Consider the following 25,152-nt stretch of genomic DNA (forward strand, 5'->3'; position numbering starts at 1 on the left):
ATTTCTGTTACCAAAGAAACAAGTATTCATTATTGTAAAGACTTGGTATTTTGACACTTTAATCAGTAGCTTTACATTGCGATGTAGCTGGAAACTAGGGATGGATGATACGGAAGTTAAAATGAAGTTGGTTGGGTCTATACTAGTGCTTCTGGAATTATTACCACCCACACTAGTGCAACAGAGAGAGACAAATATGCTAGCCCAAACAAGGCCTTAGCCTAAGATACATGTACCCTCAAAAGAATGTACCCTCAAATGGTTAATAATTTGGTTAGAAATCAATACAACTTTCTAAGAAAAACTTTGTGCAGGAACTAAAATGACTTTAAAGCACAGACTTGGTCTGTAGAACCACCACACAAGGCCAGTATAAATAAAAAGCTAAAAAGTGTGAAAGAACCCAGACACAGTACCTGGTTTCTCTCTCTTCATGCTGTAAAATTAGGTTGCTGTAGAAGTTCTCCAGTGTAAGTTTGGCCACAGTCACTCTCTCCCGGGTGTGGTTGCTCATGGGAAAGGATGTTGTAGTCCCTCCAGTCATTGCCATAGTAACATGTACTGAAACAGAGCACATAAAGTTACTCAAAAGAAATGTTTTGTTCCCCCCAGAAAATCAGACGCAATGTGAAATTCATGGGGAACACACCTCCCTTATACGTAAACAAATCCATAAACTACATATTGTAAAGTTAGAGAGACTTAGTAGGGGCCGATATGCTACCTACTCACCAAAAAATAACAGAAACCATTCTACTGGCAAAACAAGGAGTGAATCATAGCAGAGAACCATGCTGGCTACAGGCAACGAACCCTCATGTACTTGTCCATGCATTAAGAGATTTACCACTGGCTGACTAGAGTCCTGCCCAGAACAAATATATAAAAATAAAATAAGTGTGGGGCAAGAGAAGAGACGCCATCCATGTAGCTCTCTAAATGTAATATGTATAGATGGCACAAGAAATTGAAGAAATTAAGACTGAAGAAATGCAAATCCTTAGCAAAAAGAAATGGTGAAAATGACAAACGAGCAAACACCTAGAAAGATAAGCTAAGCCAGGCATAAAAATTTGATTGTAAACTATCTTACATTTAAAACCCATTTAATAGAACTGAATACTGACACTTGGATAATACAGTATCTAGAAATCATCCCCTCAAAAAGGCAACTTCCTTAGTTTATGAAGAGATTTTTCTTATTATAAAAACAATAAAAAATGGATCATGAAACTCCCCTTACTCCAAATGATCAGACTCTGAGGGAGTTTTCAATCACAAGGCAAATACCTTTCCAGGTAATTTCCTTCAGGCTCATTTACACGCCATATTGACAAGTTGGTAAAGAAGAACTGCTTAGGACATTCAGAAAGGTGTTTTCAAGAGACGTTCCTCACATGTGGAAATCACTGCAAGGAAGTGTTTAGGCCTTTTCAGGCTGTGAGTGAATCCTCCTAGACTAGCACACAACCATTCCAGGTTTATGCCTTAACTACCTGCAGGACAGGGGATGTGGTCACTAAGTGGCAGGACGTGGCTGCTCGGAAACAGTCTGGGGGCTGGTTAAAAAGACCAAAAACCCCACCTCATTCTGCCGACTGGTTTTAGGGCTGGAGTCCCATGAGCTGGGTGGGCTGGAACTCCCCACAGTGGAGGTGAGCAAAGCCAGCTCAGCTCTCTCAGATCCAGGGGAGCAGGGCTGTTAGGAAGCGTTCTTTTCTCCTAGCAGTCATGTTCTAGCCCTGGGTAAAAGCATGCTGGGAAATAAAGCAGTGTATAAGCTCTGCCATTCCCCAAAAGAGAGAGACACCTGGGCGGAAACATTCTGTGCTGATGGCTCCTTCCTAAAAAGCTACTTTGTTTGTATAATCCTTTTGCTTCATAAAGGGATTTTGAGTCAGCCTCCTCTGACAAATACCCGAATCAATGTCTGATCTTTGGATATATATTGTAATGCCCTTTTTTTTTTTCTTTTTTTGGTGAACTGCTAAAAAGTCCCAGACAGAGGTAGGCTTTTAGTTTATAAAATCTATGGACATGCCTTTTTTTTTGGGTCTGACCTGTCACACACACAATGAGGCAGTTTGCGAAGATGGCATTTGGTCTTGTTGACTTTTAATTGAATTTTATGTGGCAGTAAGACATTGTCTCTTTGCTAGAAATGTACTTGCTGTGCAGCAAGTAGTGGGGTTTTACAACACTATGCGGATAGTATTATTTTCACTGTGCATTTTGGACTATGCCCATATGCCACTTATGAGAATAAGGTGTGTAGTTATACCTACACAACGGGGATACTGATGCACTAGCAACACAGCAGATTTTACAATCCTGTAGCTACTTCTGAATTTTTTTAATCAACATTGTATCTCCTTTGATTTTCTCCCCGTGAGACCTGCTATCTGTTCAGTAAACCTATTATCATCTTTATTAACTACAGATAAATACCAGACAAACAAAAATACAAGAGGTTATCCTCTCTTACACCAATACCACCAGGTGCGCATACACTCTCTCTCTCACGGTAGCAAGTTTTCCAAAAGTCAGAAAACTGATCTACAAAATCTCTAGCCATTTCTATTAATTATATACCGTTTCAAGTCAGTCCGCCGATAGGTGGAAGTCTTGATTAAATATAAGTATACTGTATTACTATTGTGTCCATACACATTGTAAGAGTTTCACTACAGTTCTCTATTGACAAAGACAGTGAAAGGGAAACATAGACCAGGTGATTTTACTATTGAAGTTCAGTATATGCACACATCCAAACTGAACAATTCCAATTACCTTTCCAGAGCTGAACACAGAGTGATATCAGCGATCAAATTATTTCCAGGAATGATCCAATATGGCAAAAACAGCCTTCTGATCCTTTAGGAATTTTGGCACTGAATGTATTGTTAACCCAAGCTCAAAATAGATTAAACTTTAATTAAGGTATAAAGACTTTTCGGTTGTACCAGCCAGGTATTCATCATTTGCAAGTCTAGTACTCCCAGTTGGCTAAAATAACAATATATTTTTGTTTCCTGTTCATTTGTTTTCTCCATGCTCCTATACACGCAAATGCAGACACTACCAAACAGGGAGTCTCAGTCACTTGATTTCATTAAGCCTGATTTTTTTGGCACTAAAGCACTAGACTATAAATAGAATGCTTGATTCTAATTGAGAGTAGTTCTAAAATAAGAAAATACAAAAGAGTTCCTGATTAGTAAATTAGGGATCTAAGAGAAAGCTATTTAACAGATAAGAAGCTTTCCATTACTGTCATAATATAGCATAAAACCACCAAAAAAGGGAGAGAATTACTGTTGCAAGTGTCCATTTCCAAAATCCCATTTGCCTTCCCCCCACCCATGTCAGCCATTTCTCTATGTTGCAATTAATGCTTCCTTCAGACTAAAGTTTAGAACACATTTTGCTTACATTGCGATAGTCACATTCAAGCAGCTAACAGTTCCAGCACTGTAAACAAAATCATCCCCAAACCATCCTCTCAACTAAGGGCCTAATCCTAATAAACTTTGATTCCCATGAGTGAGAGATGAAGGAGCACAGAGGTCTTACAGGAAGTGCACAGCACCTTTCAGAGTTGTGCCCTAAATTTCCACATGCGTGCGTACACACACACACACACACACACACACCCACCCACCCACCCACCCACACTCAGCTGGGAAGAGGCAAGCAAAATATTTAAATCTGGCCTTTATAAACAACTGATGCGGGCAGAGGGTGGGGTAGAAAAATCAAAGGAAGCCCTACTCAGAATTTTGGCTGAACACTGCATTCACTGATCTCACTATATCAATCAAAATGTTTTGAAAAGGTGCCACCCACATTTCTTGGAAATACCCATAAAAGAGCCATTAATCCACCCAAGATCATGCCATTTACATAATGGAATCATTCTATTCCTGAAGTACCATCAGAGTTGCATTAGGTTTATGGAACTATAAAGAACAGCATTTAAACCAACCAGTCTATTTCGCTTAAAGCCTTCTGGCTGAGAAACCCAAAGCCCTAAGCCCTTTTCAACATGTCTATTACTCTGGGAAAATTGATATAAAAGATTATGACTTAGAGACATCACCACAATCTGATCAACATGAACTTTACATTTACTACTAGTAAAAATTGCTTAGACCATACCCTCCACCCTTTTAAATCTAAAATCTTTTCTAATTGGACTGTGAAAGGAAAACTAAAGCACCAATTACTGCCTCTTCAGTCTACTCTCAAATCAGTTGTATGGCTGGATTTAAATCTATGTCAGGCCCCTGCCAAATGTTCCTGAAATCACGGCTCGACTGGCAAAAACCTCAACATAGCACAGTTTCTCCTACACAAATGGCCATGCAAAGCCCCCTGCCCAAAATCTATTCTTCTTCTTCAGAGTGTTGCCATGGACACTGAAATTTTGATTAAACCAAAGCATACTGGAGCATCATAGTGCCTGTGAGATGGAACCACTTGCTATAGGAAGCCACAAGAGGAAAGATGGAACGATAAAGCAACTTGAGAACGACTGCCCTCTAATGAAACTGACCCTCAGGAAAGTTGGGAGCATTTCCTAGCAAGAGAGAAATAAGCAAACAAAGCCTGTCTCTCTCATATTCAGAGCACTGTGTCATCTCCAGACTTCAGAGATTCTGATGAGATCGAATTCAGAAAGGCCAGAAGGTGAGGTAGCACTAGATCTTGTGGGTAGCTGCCAAATGACAGCAAGCATGGAGATGTTGAGTCCTGAGTCATTGCATGATAATTAGAGCCCCATTGCTACTTACACAAAATAGCTATTTACACTAAAGCTGTGGGTGGCAGAGGGAAGTGGGAAAGATGATCTAGTGGACAGGACACTGGCCTTGGACTTAGACTCAGGAAATGTAGGTTCAAATCCTGGCTCAGCCACAGACTTCCTGTGGGACCTTGGGAAAGTCACTTAATCTACCTTGTGCCTCAGTTCCCCATCTATAAAATGGGGGTAATACTTCCCTATCTCACAGAGATGTTGTAAGGATAAAATCCATTAATATTATGAAACGTTCAGAAACTACATTGATAGGGCCATTATAAGTACATGGCTAGAGAGAATAACCATGATGACAGATCCTTCTATCAAACCCTTCCGGCTCCTTGTGTTTTGTTTTGAATATTTTTTTTATTTCAATCTTTTAATGGGAATTCATGCTTATGAAAAGGTATAAACACTGTATAAGTGAAGACATCTATTCACTCAACAGGCACAGCATGAGCAGAGGAATGATATCTTTCTCAAATATGTTTCTTATATTCAGGGGACACTATAGTCTCCAAGCCCATTCAATCCTTGACATCTCTTGCAGATGCTGCCAGCAACAGGGCAAATTAGTGAGAGTTGCAGTGGTAGTTTTCTCGTTGCGGATAGCTCTCCAGCAAGAACTGGAATGAGGTTACCAGTCTCATTAAAGATAAACCCTCTGCACAACTTCATTAGATGGTACTATTTGCTACCACTCATCAAATTAAATGGCATTTGAACCAGACAATGCAAATATTCTTCCCAGCTACTACCATTTTTGCAAACTGTATTTATGAAATTTTAAAAGTTAGTTTTTAACTGCTCTGAAAGCCAGGGGGAGTATGTACAAGATGGACATTGTTGCTAAGAGTAAACAATTGACAAATTGGAGCCTCTTGTATTGAACACAAAACTTCCGATTTTCTTCCACAACTTTAACAAACATATACCTACAGTCCTACACAATAAAATGAGTTATTCAGACTACCAGGTCTCTCACATGTTAGTGGGGAAAACTTTTGAAACCTCTTTCTGCTCTTTTGGGTTTAAAATGCAATGCTTATGTATGTAGACCTGAGGATAGGGAATGCCTGTCCCTGTGACAACTATGGCCCTTTATTAAATGGTCAATAAAGACTCATTAAGGCAAGCCAATACGCACTGGCGCTCCTGATTCCTAGAGATCACGGGCCTAGTTCTCTGCTGGTGTAAGCAGTCAAGACTGCATTCAAATCATGGAGTCATATCACTTACATTACACACCTGTGTGTAAGGACAATACTGAGAAATAGTTTCTTGCTTCAAATCATAGCTTCCACAGTGCTCTCAGTGTAGTAAGTTTTGTCACTTGATCCCAACTTTCTCCTGAAATCAGATATGCCAACTGCAGTTTCAAAGCAGACGGGGGGGGATAGAAGGGAAAAGGCAAAGAGGAGTGAAACAGAGTTATGCTGAGGAAGTCATTCAAATGAAAAAGCACACAGTCCAGTAAAACAATTATCTTCAGAAACCCAGTTATCACCACTATACACAACAATGCAGTGTCAGCTCTTCCGACGAAGAAACCACATTACCTTTACTGTTGTACAGTTGCTTGACCAATGACAAACATAACAGCAGAGCAAAATAGAGCACCAAAACAATGCTGCCTAGTGCTATGTTTTAAAAAAATGCAAAGTGCTATCTATGCAAGTAGCAAGGAGAGGGCAAATTAAGAGCCTCAGAATATGAAAACCAGCTCTGTCCTCTCTAAATTGTTCAAATCCTCTTTAAGAGAGACAGAGGCAGGAGACTAAAAAAGAACCAAACCCACAAAAGCCACAAATAACTGCATGATTCACACCAAAAGGCAGTGGGCAGGGTCAGCTACAATGGATGAGGCAATGAAAGAGTCAGCAGCATGAGGTGATGTGACATGCTAGTGAGACACGGGGGAGGAGAAGCAGTAACCCGGACACCGGAGGCAGCTTCCAAAATATAAAATCAGCCCTCACACTAAAAGGTTACCACTTCTGTCTTAGCTTTAGTAATGCCTGTCAATGAATATCCTAAAGATGAAACTGAGGGCGAAAGAAGTCAGCTTGCATTATCCACCCTGAAGAAAGGTGTCTCTCTGCACTGTCATTTGCCACTTGTGCAGAATTTGGTATTTGTGTTGCTCACCTTTTCACTCTGCACATTCTTTTGCATCTACTCTCTTCTTGCACAGACTTCAAATCTTCATGTACATCAAATTTAATAAAACTTGATCTTCACCAAATCAATGTGTCTTTCTACTAAGGCTTAAAAATCCACTATCATAGCTGCATTACAATCCAGAAACTGGAAAAAACCCACACTGATCCAAAATCTTTTTTGTATTAAGTCTCAGAGCAATATGCAGACAAGAAAAATCCCACCTTGGTGGACTAATGTGGACATGTCAAGTATGGAGCAACATTTTGCAAACTGCCTGGGGTAGATAATAAGACTATACCAATGGTGGGCAACCTGCAGCCCGTCAGGGTAATCTGCTGGCGGGCTGCAAGACAGTGTTCACATTGACCGTCCGCAGGCACGGCTGCCCGCAGCTCCCAGGGGCCGCGATTCACCGTTCCCAGCCAATGGGAGCTGCGGGAAGTGGCGCAGGCCACAGGGACATGCTGGTCACCGCTTCCTGCAGCTCCCATTGGCCGGAAACGGCCAATCGCGGCCACCGGGAGCTGTGGGCAGCCGTGCCTGCGGACGGTCAATGTAAACACTGTCTGGCGGCCCACCAGCAGATTACCCTGACGGGCTGCAGGTTACCCGCCACTGCTCTATACTATTGAAAAATATGATTTTGCATTTTTGAGTGAAATGAAAGATATAGTACCTGAACCAAAGTCCACTGAAGTCAACGGAAAGACTCCCACTGACTTCAGCGAGCTTTGGATCAGACCCATTAAGAATTAATCTTATTCTGGTGACCTGGGAAATATTAACTGCTAAAGTATTGTTACCCACAAGTTAGTCAGCAGATCAGTATAACTTTTCAAACACTCCCTTGTGGGACACTGAGCAGTACGAAAAAAAATTATATCCCTACATAATTCATGTTTCACGATAGCACCATCCTTCGAAGCCTCTAATTTTGTTTCCCCTTCTACTTTTAAATAGCAACTTTTACAGTCAAGTATAACAAATCAGATGCTTAACACATACACTTTTCCTTCCTTGATAATATTTCCATAAAGGTCCTTATTGATATCTTCGGAATGTGCTTTTACTACCGTCTAAACTTAAGAAAAGGGAAAATGAAACCCAAAACTTCAGTACACAGTAATGAAAGGATTAGTTCACTCCCACTTCCTTTATCCTTACACGTTCATTTACTTTAGTTATTTCCCCCATTACCCAGATACTCTACAAGTATCTAGGTGGGGAACAAATATTGAGTAATATGTTTGTCAATCTAGTAGATAAATGTATAACACAATCCAATGGCTGGAAGTTGAAGCTAGACAAATACAGACGGGAAATAAGGCATAAATTTTTGACAGTGAGGGTAATTAACTACTGGAACAACATACCAAGGGTCGTGGTGGATTCTCCATCACTGACAATTTTTAAATCAAGATAGGATGTTATTCTAAAAGATCTGCTCTAGGAATTATTTTGGAGAAGTTCTATGCTTATGTTACATAGGAGGTCAGACTAGATGATCACTATGGTCCCTTGGAATCTATGAATCTACAAACCTTTAGTTTGTCATTATTTTCCAATATGTATTAAGCTATCTGTAACCAGGTTCATGAGTTTTACTATCTTGAGCTAGAGAATGAATTACGTTTGTTCTATCTGAGTGAACACCAAGCAACACAGAGTAAAATTAGTTCACTCAGAACAGGCTTTACTATTTAAAAACAAAAAGCACTCAAATGTTTTGGCCATTTTAAGTAATTCTCGCCCTGCCTGTGGAATGTCCATAATAAGTCACCCATTATAACCACTTACAGTTAAAACCAGATATAGCTCCATGACTCGTCTGGCCACAGCTAATGCATCAAAACAGTAGACACGCCCAACATTTGAACTTTAAGATTGTGAAAAAAAATCTGCAGAAGGTATTCATAGACATGTAGAAATGAGAGATGAAAAAGACCTATTAGATCATTCAATCCATCAGACATTGCAGCTCTGTTAATGGAGACATTCGGAATTCTCAGAATACTGAGAATAAGAGCCTAGAAAACAGCTAGGAATTTAATCAGTTAAATTTATCCAAATGCCCATCTGTTGTGTTCAGCATGGAAAAAGTAATTGTTCTGTGAATAAGGCCACGCCTACACTAGTGAGCTTATAGTGGCACAGCTGTATGGATGCAGTTGCACCACTGTAAGATCGGTCATGTGGCCACTCTATGTCGACAGGTGAGAGCTCTCCCATCAACATAATAAAACCATCTCCATAAGCAGCAATAGTGCTGTGCCTTAGTCTGGCAAAATTTTCGTCACTCAGGAGTGTGGGTTTTTTTCATACCCCCGAGTGACATAAGTTTTGTCAACATAAGTGGGAGGGTAGACATGGCCTTAGATTTTAGGAAGACTTTAGTAAGCATCTGAAACAATGGGCCAAATTCAGAGGGGATCTGTAAGATAATGTAACTTAGATCCCCTTACATTCAGACAGAATCATATATCCTGTCTACCCAAGTGTAACAGAGGGTTTTATCGGGACTAGGAAAAAAAGGTGCTTTTTAAAAACATTGTGTTAGATACCAGGATTTAAAACATATCTCAATCCCTAGAGTAGCCACAGTTTAACACTGTCACAGTCATGTCAGCAAATTGTATCAACCATGAGCAGCTAAATCTAGGTGAAAAGTGTTACCATCCTACATCTAGCCTACATCAAAAAAAGTTGAGGTTTGTAAATACTCTACATACTCTCACCTGCTTTTCCTCATCTACATGACATACCCTTCATTAAACCACAATCAGCTAACACGGGTTGTGGTGGCAGAAAATTGTATCTATTCTAGGTGTTGATTCAAAAGACCCCTTTTGTTAGCTACATTATTTTAAAAAACACCTTTTTTCTAGTCAAAACAGGCACAGAGTACAAATGAGTTCTAAGGGAGTTTGCCTGAACTCAGGGAGGGTAAGTAATACCACCTTACTCACTACCTTTTAATTTGGCCCAAGGAAATTAATCTTCTTTTTCATTACAAAACACTACCAGTAATGATAAGGAAATATTTCCAAATATGGAATATAAACTGAATATTGGAGTTCTGTTGCACTTAAGGATTTCCTGCTATTCAACTAAGTACAGCAGCAGTAACCTCCTGAAAACAACAGGCTGTGATTCACTGCTATTCTACTTTCAATGAGCAGCAAGCAGGGGGACTGACAAATGCAAATTCATTTCCCCAACAGGAAAACATACTGGGCGGGTAAAAGCTATGTACAAAAAAAGGTTAATCTTTCACCCAGCTCAAGTAGTAAAGAAACATTTGACTCAAAATACCGCAGTATTTGTTTTGGTTAGCAATGGAGCTGGTGGTTACCTAAAGTTTAGAACCACTAAACTACCAATAAGGTCACTTCAGTACCTAAACATTTAACAATACCTACATGCTGCAATTATGGCCTCTATATTCCACTATCAATAGTGGTTCTCTCTATTCCCATAACGGTACAATTTTGAGACATCATGTACCCAATATATACAGTCAAAGCTTTATTTGTTCTGCTCAAGTCTCACCAAGCTCAGTCTCTTCAGAGCTTCTCTCTTGACAAACTATTTTCAAAAGAAAGTATTTGCTCTTTGATTGGACAGGGGGCACTAAGATTTCAAAATACTTTGCAAATATTAATGAACTTTGCTGTGAAATAGGTCAGGATCATTATCTCCATTCTAGAAAGAAGGAACCTGGGAATGTGGCACCTATGCTGTACCACCACCACGGGTCATAAAGAAGGGCCACCATGACAGGGTAATAGAATAAAAGGTCCTGATTTAAAAGAGGTGCTGAGCACCCATATTTCAGCCGACTATAATGGGAGCTGTATATTCTTAGGAAAATCAGGATGGCATCCTGACTTCCAGTCCTGGACTGTGTTAATGTGTCTCTCTCAAAAGTTACTGTAAGATTTGAAACAACTTTAATTTTGTTTAGAATTTTTGTTATTTTTGGCAAGCAACGAAAATTATGTAGCATTTTTTCTCGAAGATAAATACGGTTGTGTGCACTGAAACTGCACGTCACACATCACCTTAGCTTGCAATATTTTTTCTTCCTTGTCATAGGACTCATCTTGGACTCAGCCTGAAGTACAAAATATGAGTGGCCAGACTCCTCTTAGCAGGGTTTGAAAACAGTGAATTGCTCTCTGGCCCAAAGCACTTAAGCGAGTGCTTAATCTTGGGCTGTTGCTTATGTCCAACCCTCTTCAGCAAAACACTTGTTTTAAGCCCCACTGAATTCACTAGGACTTTAAGCACATGCTTAAACATTTTGCTGCAAAATCTGGGCCATGAAATAATGAAGAACAAAGCAAGATAAACTGTTCAGAGGCCTCTCACAAACTTTCTCTGTCTTTCTTAATTACTTATTGCGTTTCTGGTTCTAAGGAAAACTATACCCATTTCTTTTTAGACCCTCCTTCAAAAAGAATGTAACACTTCTCACCATGAATAAACAGTGGAAAAGTATCTAAAGATATATTTTTTCCACAGATGACCTTTCTGAGCCTGTGATACCATCATGGTGAAAAGACATCACCTAACAGAGTGTGGGATTTCTATGTGCAAGACTATAAAAATAATAGTAAAAATAGTAAGAGAAGTGGCTTCTGATAGGCTATTTTCCATAAAAGTCCCTTGACAGTGGAATTCCATTCTACCCATGATTCAACAGAGCCCAAATCTGCTGATCTTCAGGGCATGCTGCAAAGACCGTCTATTTTGCTAGGAGTTCAGGGGAGGCAGGAGCACAAGCAGGACTGGAACTTGTGGTCTGAGAAGGGTATTGTTGAGGCTTGATTTTCATTTTTTGATTCAATATTTCTGGTGTGGAGGGTAAAACAACACTGAATTTATTCTTGTTTCTATGGTTGCATTTTTAATGTATCCAAAGTCTTCCAAGTCTTGGACAGGGACTTTAAAATCATATAAAATAAAATAAATGCAATAAATACACATGGTAAATCTATGCTAGCAAAGAAGAGGAGCTCTGAAGGAGAGGCAAAGGAGAAACTGGATGAGTTGTTGTAGCCTGTTTTGTGCAGGTGGTCAGATTAGATGATCTAATGGTCATTTCTGGCTTTAAAATCTATGAATGCAGACAGAACTGTGTTGCGGGGAGCTGGTTCAATGGCCACTGCTGACAGATTCTTTTCTGATTTTGATTTTTGGATCAGGAGCCAGTCAGTGGATAAAGCAGATGCTGTGCGAAGCAGGAGCCTGCTGAAGAGATGAGACGTGGGACACACACAGATGATTGAAAGTACCTTCCAAGTGCCTGGACCTGGAGCTGTGGAGATGGATGTAGTGGGTAGAGCTCCCCCCCACATAGAGCAAAGTTCAGCCCACCCATGCTGCAGAAGGAAGAAGAAAGATTATTTCAGGAAGGGACCATGAGACTAGCAGCGAGGTCCCTACAGCAATAAAGACAGCTGCAAAAGGAAAACATTTCCATCCTGTTTTAGTATCAGGTAACTCCAGAGTATAAAATCAAGTGCAATACTATTCTAATTTTGCACTCAGACAGTAGCACTGTAGCTACACTCAGCATCACAAGAAAAGACACTCTTCAGCAAGAAGGTGTCACAGGCTCAGAAAAGTAAACGGACTCAAACTTTATTTTCAGATCTATTTCAGAGAATCCAAGGGCATCCCCAGCAAGGTGTGTGTTTTACCTCTGAGCTCTCCGATGCCTGGACTGAGATAAATCTTATTCTATTCCATATAGCTTCTTATACTGCTCTCATGACTGTAGTATCTGAGTGCATTAAGTAACATGATAACATCTGCCACACATTTGTTCTCTCATCTTTCCCCCAGGGAGAGAAGTGTGTGCAGTGGAGTGTTTTGTTTTGGCTTTTTCTATACACACACAGACACACATATTACTATATGTTTATATTGGTGCAGACAGGTCAAAAAAGGCAAAGCTATATCCACACTGTAAGAGTGACTGCAGCAAAGCTGCAGAGATGCCACTATAGTACAGATGCTTCCTACGTCGATGGAAGGGGCTTTTCCATCAGCATGGTTAATAGACTTCTCTGAGAATGGGTAGCTATGTTGACGGAAGAATTCTTCCATCAGCCTAGCTGTCTCTACAGTGGGGGTTAGGTTGACCTAAATACAGAGCTTGAGGCACGAAATTTTTCAGGGCCTTGAACGACATAGCTAGGTTGATCTAATTTTTAAGTGTACACCTGGCCTTAGAGGGGAAGGTGCTAAGGTTTGTGATGGGACTTTGTTTCTGTGGGACTTGACTCCAGTCTTGGGCTTGCCTTGGAGACAGCTCAGTCAAATGGATGGTGTTTTCCTTTAAATTAATCTCTACCACTCAATAGTTCAATTAAACTGTTTCCCCGTTAAATGATTGCTGCATGCCAAGATGTGGGCAAAAGTCTTGGCCACCATTTCAGCATATAAAAAAAATGAGGGAAAAGGAGCAGAGGGTAGCTGCTTGTCTGTTTAGATTACATAAAAGCACCAAGGCTCCATATAAATACAATTAAATACAAATACGATTAAAATGTCAAGTACAAACAACATGAACACATTGCCCAGTGACCATTAGTTACATTCTGTTTAAACCAACTTTTGCCTGCTCGCTGTGAAGAGGAGAGCATTAAAAGGCTTTGAAAACATAGTAAGATTAATAAATTCCCATGTCCCTCTAGTTCAAACTATATTAACAAGGGAGACCATTCTTTTGATTGATCTCATTGAATAGAAGGTTAATCATATTAAAAATTAGAGACCGTCTCCTAGATGATGTCTTATATATTCTACCTCTCCATATTACTGAGGAGCTGTTACATATTATTGATAAATAACTATGGCCACATTTACAAAGCCTAAAAAAGCTTTCTGCCATGTGTTGCTTTGTTCCTGCATGCTGTTCAGAGTCTACACATGGACAAGCCAGATCAAACAGTGGTGTTGACATGGGGCAGAAGGCTCTTCTATGCATTCGGGGTTGACATTTCTTATGTTTTGATCTGGGCAGTCTGATCATACAACCTAGCGTTTGCTAGCCAGCTTGTCACTAATGAAAGCGATGGCTGGAAGAACATATATGTTTGACTTATGACAACAGCAGGAACATCCAACCCCAAGGGCCTTCTTCAGCTCTTCTTACACATTCCTAATCCTGGCAAATCTCCCATTGTCTTTAATAGGAGATTTACCTGCAAAGGTAGTGCTGAATATGTCATCTACTAGTGATAAAGTTAGACAATCCTTACTGCAAAAACAAAGACACATGCTTGGGTCCTGGCTGCCGATACTAGCATTTAAGAAATGAACAACTGAAAAGTTACCCCTGTTTTAGATGCATATTATGCATGTACAAAGAGAAAGGATGCTTCTGTGGTTAAGACAGAGGAAATTGTATTAAGTAACTTAGAAGATTTGGGTTCTGTTTTCAGCTCTGTCAAGGACTTCCTGTGTGACTTTAGGCAAAACACTTGCGCTGTGCCTTAGGTTCCCCATGTGTAAAATAGGGATACCATTTCTCTACACTACAGGAACATTATTAACTAATCCATTTTAGAAGTTCTCTTAAAATAATTTATAGTATTTAAATTGGTTGACCAAAACTCATCTCTCTCTCTTCGGGGGCTGGGTTAAATGTTTTAGCATGTATCCTACAACTGGACCCAAATGGACAAACCCACCAGATCTGACTGTAGTGACTGGAAGCTATTATTAGTATACCTATTCCATCTGAGTCATCATTGTATATATTGATACATATTCGTGTATTTTTTTTGATAGAGTGAGATAAGCAAGTATGATACTTTACTCTGAAAAGTGTAAATTACATAGGTGCCCCGAGCACAGGATGAGCACTTATTTTGGTTTCATAAAGTGAAATAAAGAAAAGATGACAAAAGGAAAAGAACTATTCCAAATATTAACAATTTAATGCAAGTGACCAGTTAGGTTTGGCAATAACATTTCCCAATGTGGTTACATTTTCCCTTGACTAAAAGCAAAATGTTGCTACTAGGAGTTCAGTAGAAAATATTTAACTGAATGTCTCTCTAATCAACATTTAGATATGCTTTTACTCATATGCAAACAAACTGTGTTAGATACTTTAAATCAGCTCTCTTTAAAAATATTGCCAAATGCACAACACCTGGCTATTTTTCAAGTTTCCTTGTAAAGACATATGTGTAACTATATCAGAAATATAGTTTGCTGCAAATATGTTTTAAAATGGTGTGAGAGAGAGAGAGAGCATTTTTATTTCACAACACAGAACAGAGCTAGCACCATTTTCCCTTTATGGATTATGAAGCAACAAGCCACATTACCAAAGAAAAAGAAAACATTAAGGCCGATAGTGTGGAGCTGCTCCAAAATCAGGGTCAAGCTGTATGACTTCTTTAAAGTTATGATTATTCCTAGCAGATAAAAAAAAATGAGCGCTAGAATTATAACTTTTACTAAAAACTATTTTAAAAGGGCTCTTGTGATCAGAAGAGTGATTGCATGAAAGCAGCAATTATTTATTCAACAGATCAGCTCCCCATCTATATTCAGAGTCCAATCTGCTTAGTCTAGTGGCAAAAATACATTTTCACTAATATGAAACCATCTTTGCCCTTAGACATCAACACAGCTATAGGAAAGGGAGCTGGATTTTATTCTAACTCATGCATCCTCAGACAGTGGTGTTGGAACAATTTTTATAGTGGGGGTGCTGAAAGCCTTTGAACAAAACCCTCTATATAATGGAAACCACTTCAAGCCGGGAGTACTGCCGCACCGCCAGCGTCCCTAGTTCCAGCACCCCCTGTCCTCAGACTAACTAGGGCTACGTCTTCACTACCTGCCGGATCGGTAGTGATCAATCTATCAGGGATCGATTTATCATGTCTTATCTGGACGCGATAAATCAATCCCCGAATTGACACCTGTACTCCACCTTGGCAGGAGGAGTAAGCGGAGTCGACGGGGGAGCAAATAGCGTAGCTGAAGTTGCATATCTTAGTTCGAACCCCGTCCCCAGTGTAGCTTAGGCTTAAGATTCTTAGTGGGGCTATAAAAGCAGAGAGGAAGCTGCTGCGGTGGCAGCTCCCTAGAGGGAAGGGTGTGTCCTCTCCCTTCGTAGCTTGTTGAAAGTTGCAAAGGTCTCTGGTGGTTGTTACCGAGTGTTCTGAGTTGCTTTGTTCTTGTTTTGAATATTCTTTGTGTTAATAAAGTCAGAAAGGTACTTGAACTGAACTACAGTTTGGGGGTTTATTTTACCTCCTCAGCAGCAGATGTTTCATTTCTTTAGAATCTTCCATCCAAAGATCTCAAAGCACATTGCAAATATTAACTAACAGAGCCACACAGCAGATCCCTTGTATGGGTGGGTCAGTAGTATTATCCACATTTCACTACTCAGGAAACTGACCTGCAGAGGACTAAATCCTGTAGTTACCAGAACTCGATGGATTTCAAACAGGTGTAAATTAGGGCAGGATTTGGCCAGAGACACCCCCATCACCCGGGACGACTGTAGCAGAGCTGGGAATAGAACCCAGATCTCCCAATTCCCAATCCTCTGTCTTCATAGTAAAAAGTCAATACTGGGCATATATACAGTGCTTACCATCTGTAGAGATCAAAGCATTTCACATTGGAGGATAAAGATCTCTATTCTCATTTAATAGATGGGGAAATTGAGATACAGCAAAATTAAGTGAGCCTAATCATTGTGTGAGCCTAGCGTTCAAGACCCAATCTCTAGTTTTCTTTCCATGTATTTACGTTTTGTATACAGTGCCATAGTCACATGGCCATACTTTGTCCAAGTCATTATACATACATACATACAACACAGAGCGCCTATTTTAAATCCTGGTAAGAGGAAAGGAAATGTTTTATTTGAAGATCTTTTTAAAAAAAAAAATCAAGCAAGCAAAATATGTAATTTATCAAAACTACATACTCAGCAAAGGAAGAGTTGAGAAACAATCTCTGTAATTCCGGATGTAACCAGCTGCTCACAACTAAGAATTGAAATAAGGTCAATATTTGAGCCTTTGGGAGAGGCAAGCTATTTCTCTGGAAAGACATCCACATGTTCTCATAAGGAAATATGTGTTTGAAAACTGAAGATTGTGCACTTAAGGAAAAAGAAACAAAACTAAGTATCTATCGTTGCTCATAAGATTTAGCATTCAAAACTAAGCGAGATAGAAAAAAGCTCTATACAGTTTAAATAAGAGAAGATTGAACAAATAACAAAAAAATCAATTGTTTAAATGAAGACTGAGCCAGATTCTTCACGAGTACAAGCGCATTAATTCCAAGGGAGTCCCATCTGCTTCTTCCACTGGTGTCTCTTAGGCTCAGAGGTTTTAGCAGCTGCTATTACGAAGCAGATTCTGATGCTCTTCCAAACACTGTTAAGAACATTCCAACTACATCATGTACCACGTACAGTCTCTGAATTAACAAGATTTTGTTTGCAATTGCAGTGATATTTTATCAAGGTTATACCAACTGAATACCAATGGAAAAAGAAACAGTGTTCAAAATCATTTTTTGGGCAAGTGCAAAGCAGTGCATGTATACTGCAAAGCACAGCTGGGATTTCACAGTGGCCTTGCCATCACTGGCTTTTTTCCTGGAAAATTTTAATCCAAACTCGCATCAAACAGTTAAATGACTATTTTTAACTTGTACTTCACTTTAGAATATTGGGTAATTTTAAGAGGAACCAGATGGCGACAGATTCAGAACCTGAATGCATAGGTCATGTAATAAACCAAACTATTTCTCTTCCTTCCCTACTGACTGAAATGGACCTTTGATTTTAGTTTGTTAGAAATTCAACTAAATTGCAAGTACTACATGTACAATTCAGATCAGTGGTGGGCAACCTGCAGCCAATCAGGATAATCCACTGGCGGGCCGCGAGACAGTTTGTTTAGATTTGCACAGCCGCCCGCATCTCTCAGTGGCCGCAGTTTGCTGTTCCTGGCCAATGGGAGCTGCGGGAAGCGGTGCGGGCCGCAGGGACATGCTGGCCGCCGCTCCCATTGGCCAGGAACGGCGAACCACAGCCACTGGGAGCTGCAGGTGATTGTGCAAATGTAAACAAAATGGCGGCCCCCCAGTGGATTACCCTGATAGGCCGCGTGCAGCCCGCAAGTTGCCCACTACTGATTCAGATCAATGTTGGTGGAACTTGATCATTGGTATTAAACTCTAACATGGACATTCTTTGGCTGAAGTGACAAAAGCTTATTAGCATGATTAATCTTCATGCAGTTGGCTTTGTTAAGCAGATAGAGATATACTGAGAAGAACAGAGAGTATGAATGTCCTGTGAGGAAGGTTTCAGTCCTTTTGAATTTTGGATGTTTAGTGAACTGCTCCTAAATTCGGTGAATTAATTAATTATGGCTATGAAATTTGCTACTGCAAAAGGCAGCCTGAGGATCTTAAAGGGCAAATAAGAACTGTGTTTCTAACATAAAAAAAAAAAAAAAAAAAAAAAAGCGGGGGGGGGGGGGGGGTCGGGGGGACAGAAAAAGTAATTTTAAAAAAATGTTCCTTTCAAGGCTCTCTTTATATTTCATAGATAAACAAAAAAGATCATTTGAATCCTTTGCATATCGCCTTTTAAAAGTAACATGCAGTCAAAATGCAGATTATTTCCTTTGTCAAAAAGCTCTTGTTCCCTGGCGCAGCCCTCCCCGCCTGGTGGCGCGGTCGGGGCGCACTGAGGACAGTTCGCCCTGGTTGACAGTCGTGTTGGGAGCAGGAGGACCCGTCCCCCTCACAGCCCCCGTACCGCACCTCCCACGAGGGGGGAAGCAGGGGGCCAAAGGGGAAGGTGCGGCGGCGGTCATCTCCCTCAGCCTCAGGATGCGGCGAGAGTCAATGAGAATTTTGTCACAGATTTTAATGTGAGCAGAACTGGGCCCTATATCAACAGAGCAGACTTTTTTCTGGGAAAGAGCAATGCTCTTTGAGCAACTAAACTGAGCCACACAGGACTTTTGGAGGTATTAGAAATACCTGTTGTTGTTTTTCTCCCCCCCCCCCCCCCAAGTATTTTTAAAATACTTTCTTCTGGTTCTTTAGTAAATACTCATTTAGGGCTTGTCTACACAACTGCTTAAGTCAATGTAACTTACATCACCCAGGGATTTGAAAAAGCCACCGTCTGGGTGACAAACGTGACACTGACTTAAGCGCTGTCCCACCAGTGCTAAGTTGGTGGGAGACGCTCTCCTGCCGACACAGCTTCCGCCTCTTGTTAAGGTGGAGTAATGCCAATGAGAAAGCGCTCTCCTGTCAGCATAGTGCATCTTCACCAGAGGTATTAGAATGTAATCAATGCAGTTTCCCCTTTAAATAATATTGGCTAGCTATATTTTGCATCATTTAAATAGGAGTTTGAGAAAAAAGGAGATTCCCTTGGCCTCTTCTCTCCTACCCCCCGTCAAACACACAGAATATTATATTCATTTTTTTTTTCGTGGGGAGAAAACCCAAGAAAAAGCATAGGTAGGTGCCGAAGTCAATTGACCATGTGCAAAATAACACTCCATATGTATATGGAAAGTCTACTTATTGTAAGTGACTTCATCTTGTAAATCAGATGCTTTGTTGACAAGATGATCACCACCCTTGAATACAAGGAAGCTGCACCCAAAGTACAAATTCAATCATTCCAGACAGAAGTCTGACCTGCCATCCAAGACAAATATGGAATTTAATCTGTACTGCACTGAATGGGATTTATTAGTTTGCAATATCTGGAAATCATTTACTTTACCATTAGAAGTGTTACTTAACCAATCTTTCTGCAGTAAAACCCAGCCCTGCTGCCTTGGAAGCAAAGGGCAAGGGGGGAAAAGCATTTAGATTTTCCTCAGTCATTGCAGAATCTCACCCGGCACACTTCAGCTGCAGACAGGGCAGATATATATGCAGCGTAGCTCTCTCCTCTAGTATATTCTAACCACTCTGCATAAGGGTACAACACTTTTTCATCATCCATTGTCCAGCAGCAGCTTTTAAAGATGACATTTTAGAAGTCTATGGCACTGAGATTATGGAGACAAGAAAACATTGTGCTTTTTAGATTAAAGCAGTTCGTGCCCAAACGTTTCCTCTTGCGCCCCCCCCCCCCCCACCGCCATTACCTTTAATGGAATGCGTCCATGTCCCTGCACCCCCACACTGGGAGCAGAGTTGCGCCTGGGCCATTGGCCGAGCCACGGCTAGGAGCAGGGTCAGGGCAGGGGCTGGGAGTGGAGCTGCAGCCGGGGAACGGGGCCAGAGCAGAGCTGGGTGGCGCAGCCTCACTGCCACCAGTGGGGATTGGCTAGCACCCCACTGTGCCCCCCTGGACATTCCTCCACGCCCATCTAGGGGGGCATGGCCCACAGTTTGGGGACCACTGGACTAAAGGAATGTCCTCACTCAGGAACCAGGTGGGGTAGGCAGGGAGGTTAGATTAAAGTGTCACAACTAAGTAACTAAAAAAATGTGGCAGGTATCCAGAGTAGGGACTTGTTACAGAAAAGAGATGTTTTTTGTGTAAAATGAATTGGAAGAGGGTTTAGAGGAAAGCATCCCTTAAGGAATCTGGGGAAGAGGGGGTTCAGAACTCCGAATGTCTGGCACAGATGGGAGCCAAACCCTGCCCCTTTTCCAGCTGCTTTCTCTCTCGTATTAGGGGAAGCCAGTGAGGCTGGCTGGGACCAGGTTGAGAAGGGAGAAGGCTGACGGCAGCCCTCCCAAATAGGTGGAAACGATTAAGGAAATAATGATCACCTGCACTGAATGATTTATTGCTGAGTACTCCCAGATGTTTGACGTCATCGGTGGGCAACCTGCGGCCTGTCAAGGTAATCTGCTGGTTGGCTGCGAGACAATTTGTTTACATTTGCACGGCCGCCTGCAACTCCCAGTGGCTGCGGTTTGCCGTTCCCTGCCATTGGGAGCTGTGGGAAGCAGCGGCCAGCATGACCCTGACACCATCAACTTTGACCCAAAATTTCATAGAAAGGCTTCAATGAAATTTTTGAAAAAGAGAAAAAAGAACGAGGAGTACTTGTGGCACTTTAGAGACTAACAAATTTATCTATAAGGTGCCACAAGTACTCCTCCTTCTTTTTGCTGATACAAACTAACACGGCTGCTACTCTGAAACTTGAAAAAGAGAGGTTTCAGAGTAACAGCCGTGTTAGTCTGTATTCGCAAAAAGAAAAGGAGTACTTGTGGCACCTTAGAGACTAACCAATTTATTTGAGCATGAGCTTTCGTGAGCTTGCATCCGATGAAGTGAGCTGTAGCTCACGAAAGCTCATGCTCAAATAAATTGGTTAGTCTCTAAGGTGCCACAAGTACTCCTTTTCTTTTTGAAAAAGAGAGTGAGTTCCAACAATTTTTTTAAAAAGCAAAAAACTCTTTCCTTGCAATGTCTGCTACCCAAGAGCTGCAGCATTATTCTAGTGCTTAAAAAACAGAAAGTGAAACTGACTAAAACTGGATTGTAAACAAAAGTGAAACAGGCTATTTTACTTTCATTGCCAGATCTGATAAAAGTAAACAGTATAAATCGTGAAAAATAAATTTGATTTTTAAATTGTTATTCAAATTCAAAACATTTTTAAAAATTATTATACAATTATTGTATCTGGCTAATTATGCACCCTACTTTTTTTTCCTTTTCCATTTCTGACTCTCCAAAATTTATAAAATCCTTTCAGCCAGCTAGTGGACAATGGTTATAGTGTCATTTGAGGCTAAATGGCACTTCATTATTTTTAAAATTGAAAATATGTGAATATATTTGATTGTATCCCACTCTCTTCCTTGGCAATCACTGATATACTTTTTTTGATGCCCAAACTCTGCAAAGACTTACGCAAACACACATTAACTTTAAACCATCTCAATAGGGCCACTGGAACAAACGTCCATGTTTACCAAAACTAAAAAGTAATAGAAAGTCAACCTGAAGTAAAGAGGAAATGTATTAAAATAAAAAATTTTATATAAACAAGCCAAGTCCATTTTATATTATTCATTCCCAATGAGACTAAGTCACATGGTTAAAGTGAAACGAGTGTTTGAAAGCCAGGGGTCTTAGACAGTAAGCTCTCAGGGTAGGGGCAGTGTCTCTGAATGTGTTTTAACAGCACCTAACACAATGGGGCTTGATCCCATAGTATAAAATAATAAGTCAAGGCATAGTATTTATACCACACTCCTCACTGTGATATCTGAGCATTTTAATAGGAGTAGTAACAGGTCTTGGGTGAAATCCTGCCCCTATCTGAAGTCAGTGGGAGTTTTGCCATTAACTTAATTAGGTCTAGAATTTCACCCCATGTGTAGCGCTCCCACTGAAGTTATGGGAGATTCATATGCAAAGGGTTTAAAGGATCAAATTGATTAGTAGTTGAAGCTTTTGATACAGACTCCCACGGTATTCTTGCCAGCAAGTATGGATTGGATGAATGGACTATAAGGTGGATAGAAAGCTGGCTAGATTGTTGGGCTCAATGTCTAGTTGGCAGCTGGTATCAAACAGAGTGCCCCAGGGGTCGGTCCTGGGGCCAGTTTTGTTCAAAATCTTTATTAATGATCTGGATGATCAGGGCCGTCCCTAGACATTTTGGTGCCCTATGCAGCCCCCTCCCCCTCCCCACGTGTAGGGGACTGACCCTAGGCCTCCATGAGGGGGCAGGAACAGGCTGGAGGGGTGGGGCAGAGGGAAACCACCCCCCAGCACTCACTGGCAGCGTGGAGTGGGTTGGAGCCGGGTCGCTCCACTTCCCGCCACCCAGTGAGCGCAGGCCGCCCGACCCCTGCTGCAGTCCCCTGGGATATAACTCGGGAAAGGGGCGGGGGCTTTGGGGAAGGTGTGGAGAGGGCGCGGGGCTGGAGCGGAGGTGGGAAGAGGCAGGGCAGGGGCTTTGGGGAAGAGGCGGAGCAGGGGTGGGGGCAGCTTTCCTGGCTGGGTCAGGCAGCTGGGGGACCGGGCTGGCCATTGGAGCAGCACACAGCTGCATAGGGCACCAGGAAATTTGGGAAAATTTGGTGCCCCACATTTCCTGGTGCCCTACGCAGCTGCGTAGTTTGCGTATGGGTAAAGACGGCCCTGTGGATGATGGGATTAATTGCACCCTCAGCAAGTTCGCAGATGACACTAAGATGGGGGGAGAAGTAGATATGATGGAGGGTAGGGATAGGGTCCAGAGTGACCTAGATAAATTGGAAGATTGGGCCAAAAGAAATCTAATGAGGTTCAACAAGGACAAGTGCAGAGTTCTGCACTTAGGAAGGAAGAATCCCATGCACTGCTACAGGCTGGGGATCGACTGGTTAAGCAGCAGTTCTGCAAAAAAAGGACTTGGAGATTATAGTGGACGAGAAGCTGGATACGAGTCAGCAGTGTGCCCTTGTTGCCAAGAAGGCCAACGGCATATTGGGCTGTATTAGTAGAAGCATTGCCAGCAGATTGAGAGAAGTGATTATTCCCCCTCTATTTGGCACTGGTGGGGCCACACCTGGAGTACTGCATCCAGTTTTGGTCCCCCCACTACAGAAGGGATGTGGACAAATTGGAGAGATTCCAGTGGAGGGCAACAAAAATTATTAGGGGGCTGGGGCACATGACTTATGAGGAGAGGCTGGGGGAACTCGGGTTATTTGGTCTGCAGAAGAGAAGAGTGAGGGGGGGTTGATAGCAGCCTTCAATTACCTGAAGCAGGGTTCCAAAGAGGATGGAGCTCAGATATTCTCAGTGGTGGCAGATGGCAGAACAAGAAGCAATGGTCTCAAGTTGCAGTGAGGAAGGTCTAGGTCGGATATTAGGAAACACTATTTCACTAGGAGGATGGTGAAGCACTGGAATGGGTTACCTAGGGAGGTGGTGGAATCTCCTCTTTTAGAGGTTTTTAAGGCCCGGCTTGACAAAGCCTTGGCTGCGATGATTTAGTTGGTGCTGGTCCTGCTTTGAGCAGGGGATTGGACTAGATGACCTCCTGAGGTATCTTCCAATCCTAATATTCTATGAAGATATTATAATCCTAAATTGGACAGCTCCATCCCTCTGTATATATTCACACAAGTTTTTGCAAAATTTAAGTAAAAATTTTAATTCCATTAATTTTGTTTTCCTATACAGTGGTTATTACATAAGAACATCCATAGAGGGTCAGACCAATGTCCAATCTAGCCCAATATTCGGTCTCCTGACAGCGGCCAATGCCAGAACCTTCAGATGGAATGAAGAGAACGGGGCAGTTTTGAGTGATCTGTCCCATCATCCAGTCCCAGTTTCTCGCAGTTGGAGGTTTACGGACACCTGGAGAATAGTACTGTATCCTTCACCGAACTCACTAACAGCCATTGATGGATCTATGCTCCCTGAATTTATCAAATTTTTTTTGACGCAGTTTATACTTTTGGCCTTCGCAACTTCCTCTGGCAATGAGCTCCACAGGTTGGCTGAGTTGTGTGAAGAAGCACTTCCTTATGTTTGTTTTAAACCTGTGCCTTGGGTGACCCCTAGTTCTTGTGTTATGTAAACGAACAAACAACACTTCCCTGTTCACCTTCTCCATACCAGTCTTGAGACCTCTGTCATATCCCTCCTTAGTCATCATTTGTCTAAGCTGAACAGTCCCAGTCTTTTTAATCTCTCCTCATAGGGAAGCTGTTCCATACCCCTCATCATTTTTGTTGCCCTTCTCTGTGCCTTTTCCAATTCTAATCTATACTTTTTGAGATGGAGTGACCAGAACTACATGCCGTATTCAAGGTGTGGGTGTACCATGGATTTATATAGCAGCATGATGATATTTTTTGTTTTATTATCTATCCCTTTCCTAATGGGTCTTAACATCCCGTTAGCTTTTTTTTTTGGTAGATGAATATTTTCAGAAAGTGATCCATGATGATTCCAAGATCCCACTCTTGAACAGTAACAGCTAATTTAGACACTATCATTTTGTATGTATAGTTGGGATTTTTTTATTCCCTAATGTGCATTACTTTGCACTTATCACTGAATAAGCCACATCACTTGGAATCTTTGCCCAGTCCTGCATTCCTTGCACACCTGGAGCTCCAAATGATGTCCGAGCGTTCCTTCCTGTGCAAGGAATGCACGATCAGGCCCCTTATTG

The 25,152-nt window shown here is 41.4% G+C and overlaps 1 protein-coding gene across 1 annotated transcript in view; it reads right to left on the reverse strand.

Annotated features, from left to right (window-relative positions):
- STK38L (serine/threonine kinase 38 like) overlaps positions 1 to 25,152 on the reverse strand; it is a 57,862-nt gene that overhangs the window by 23,801 nt on the left and 8,909 nt on the right. Inside the window, exon 2 of the mRNA XM_037915233.2 lies at positions 417 to 561. Within this exon, the coding sequence (XP_037771161.1) occupies positions 417 to 550 (134 nt within the window). The 5' untranslated portion in view covers positions 551 to 561. The remainder of the gene's footprint in view (positions 1 to 416; positions 562 to 25,152) is intronic.

Source organism: Chelonia mydas, chromosome 1 (assembly GCF_015237465.2).
Source record: "Chelonia mydas isolate rCheMyd1 chromosome 1, rCheMyd1.pri.v2, whole genome shotgun sequence".
In the NCBI taxonomy this organism is placed as follows: Eukaryota; Metazoa; Chordata; order Testudines; family Cheloniidae; genus Chelonia; species Chelonia mydas.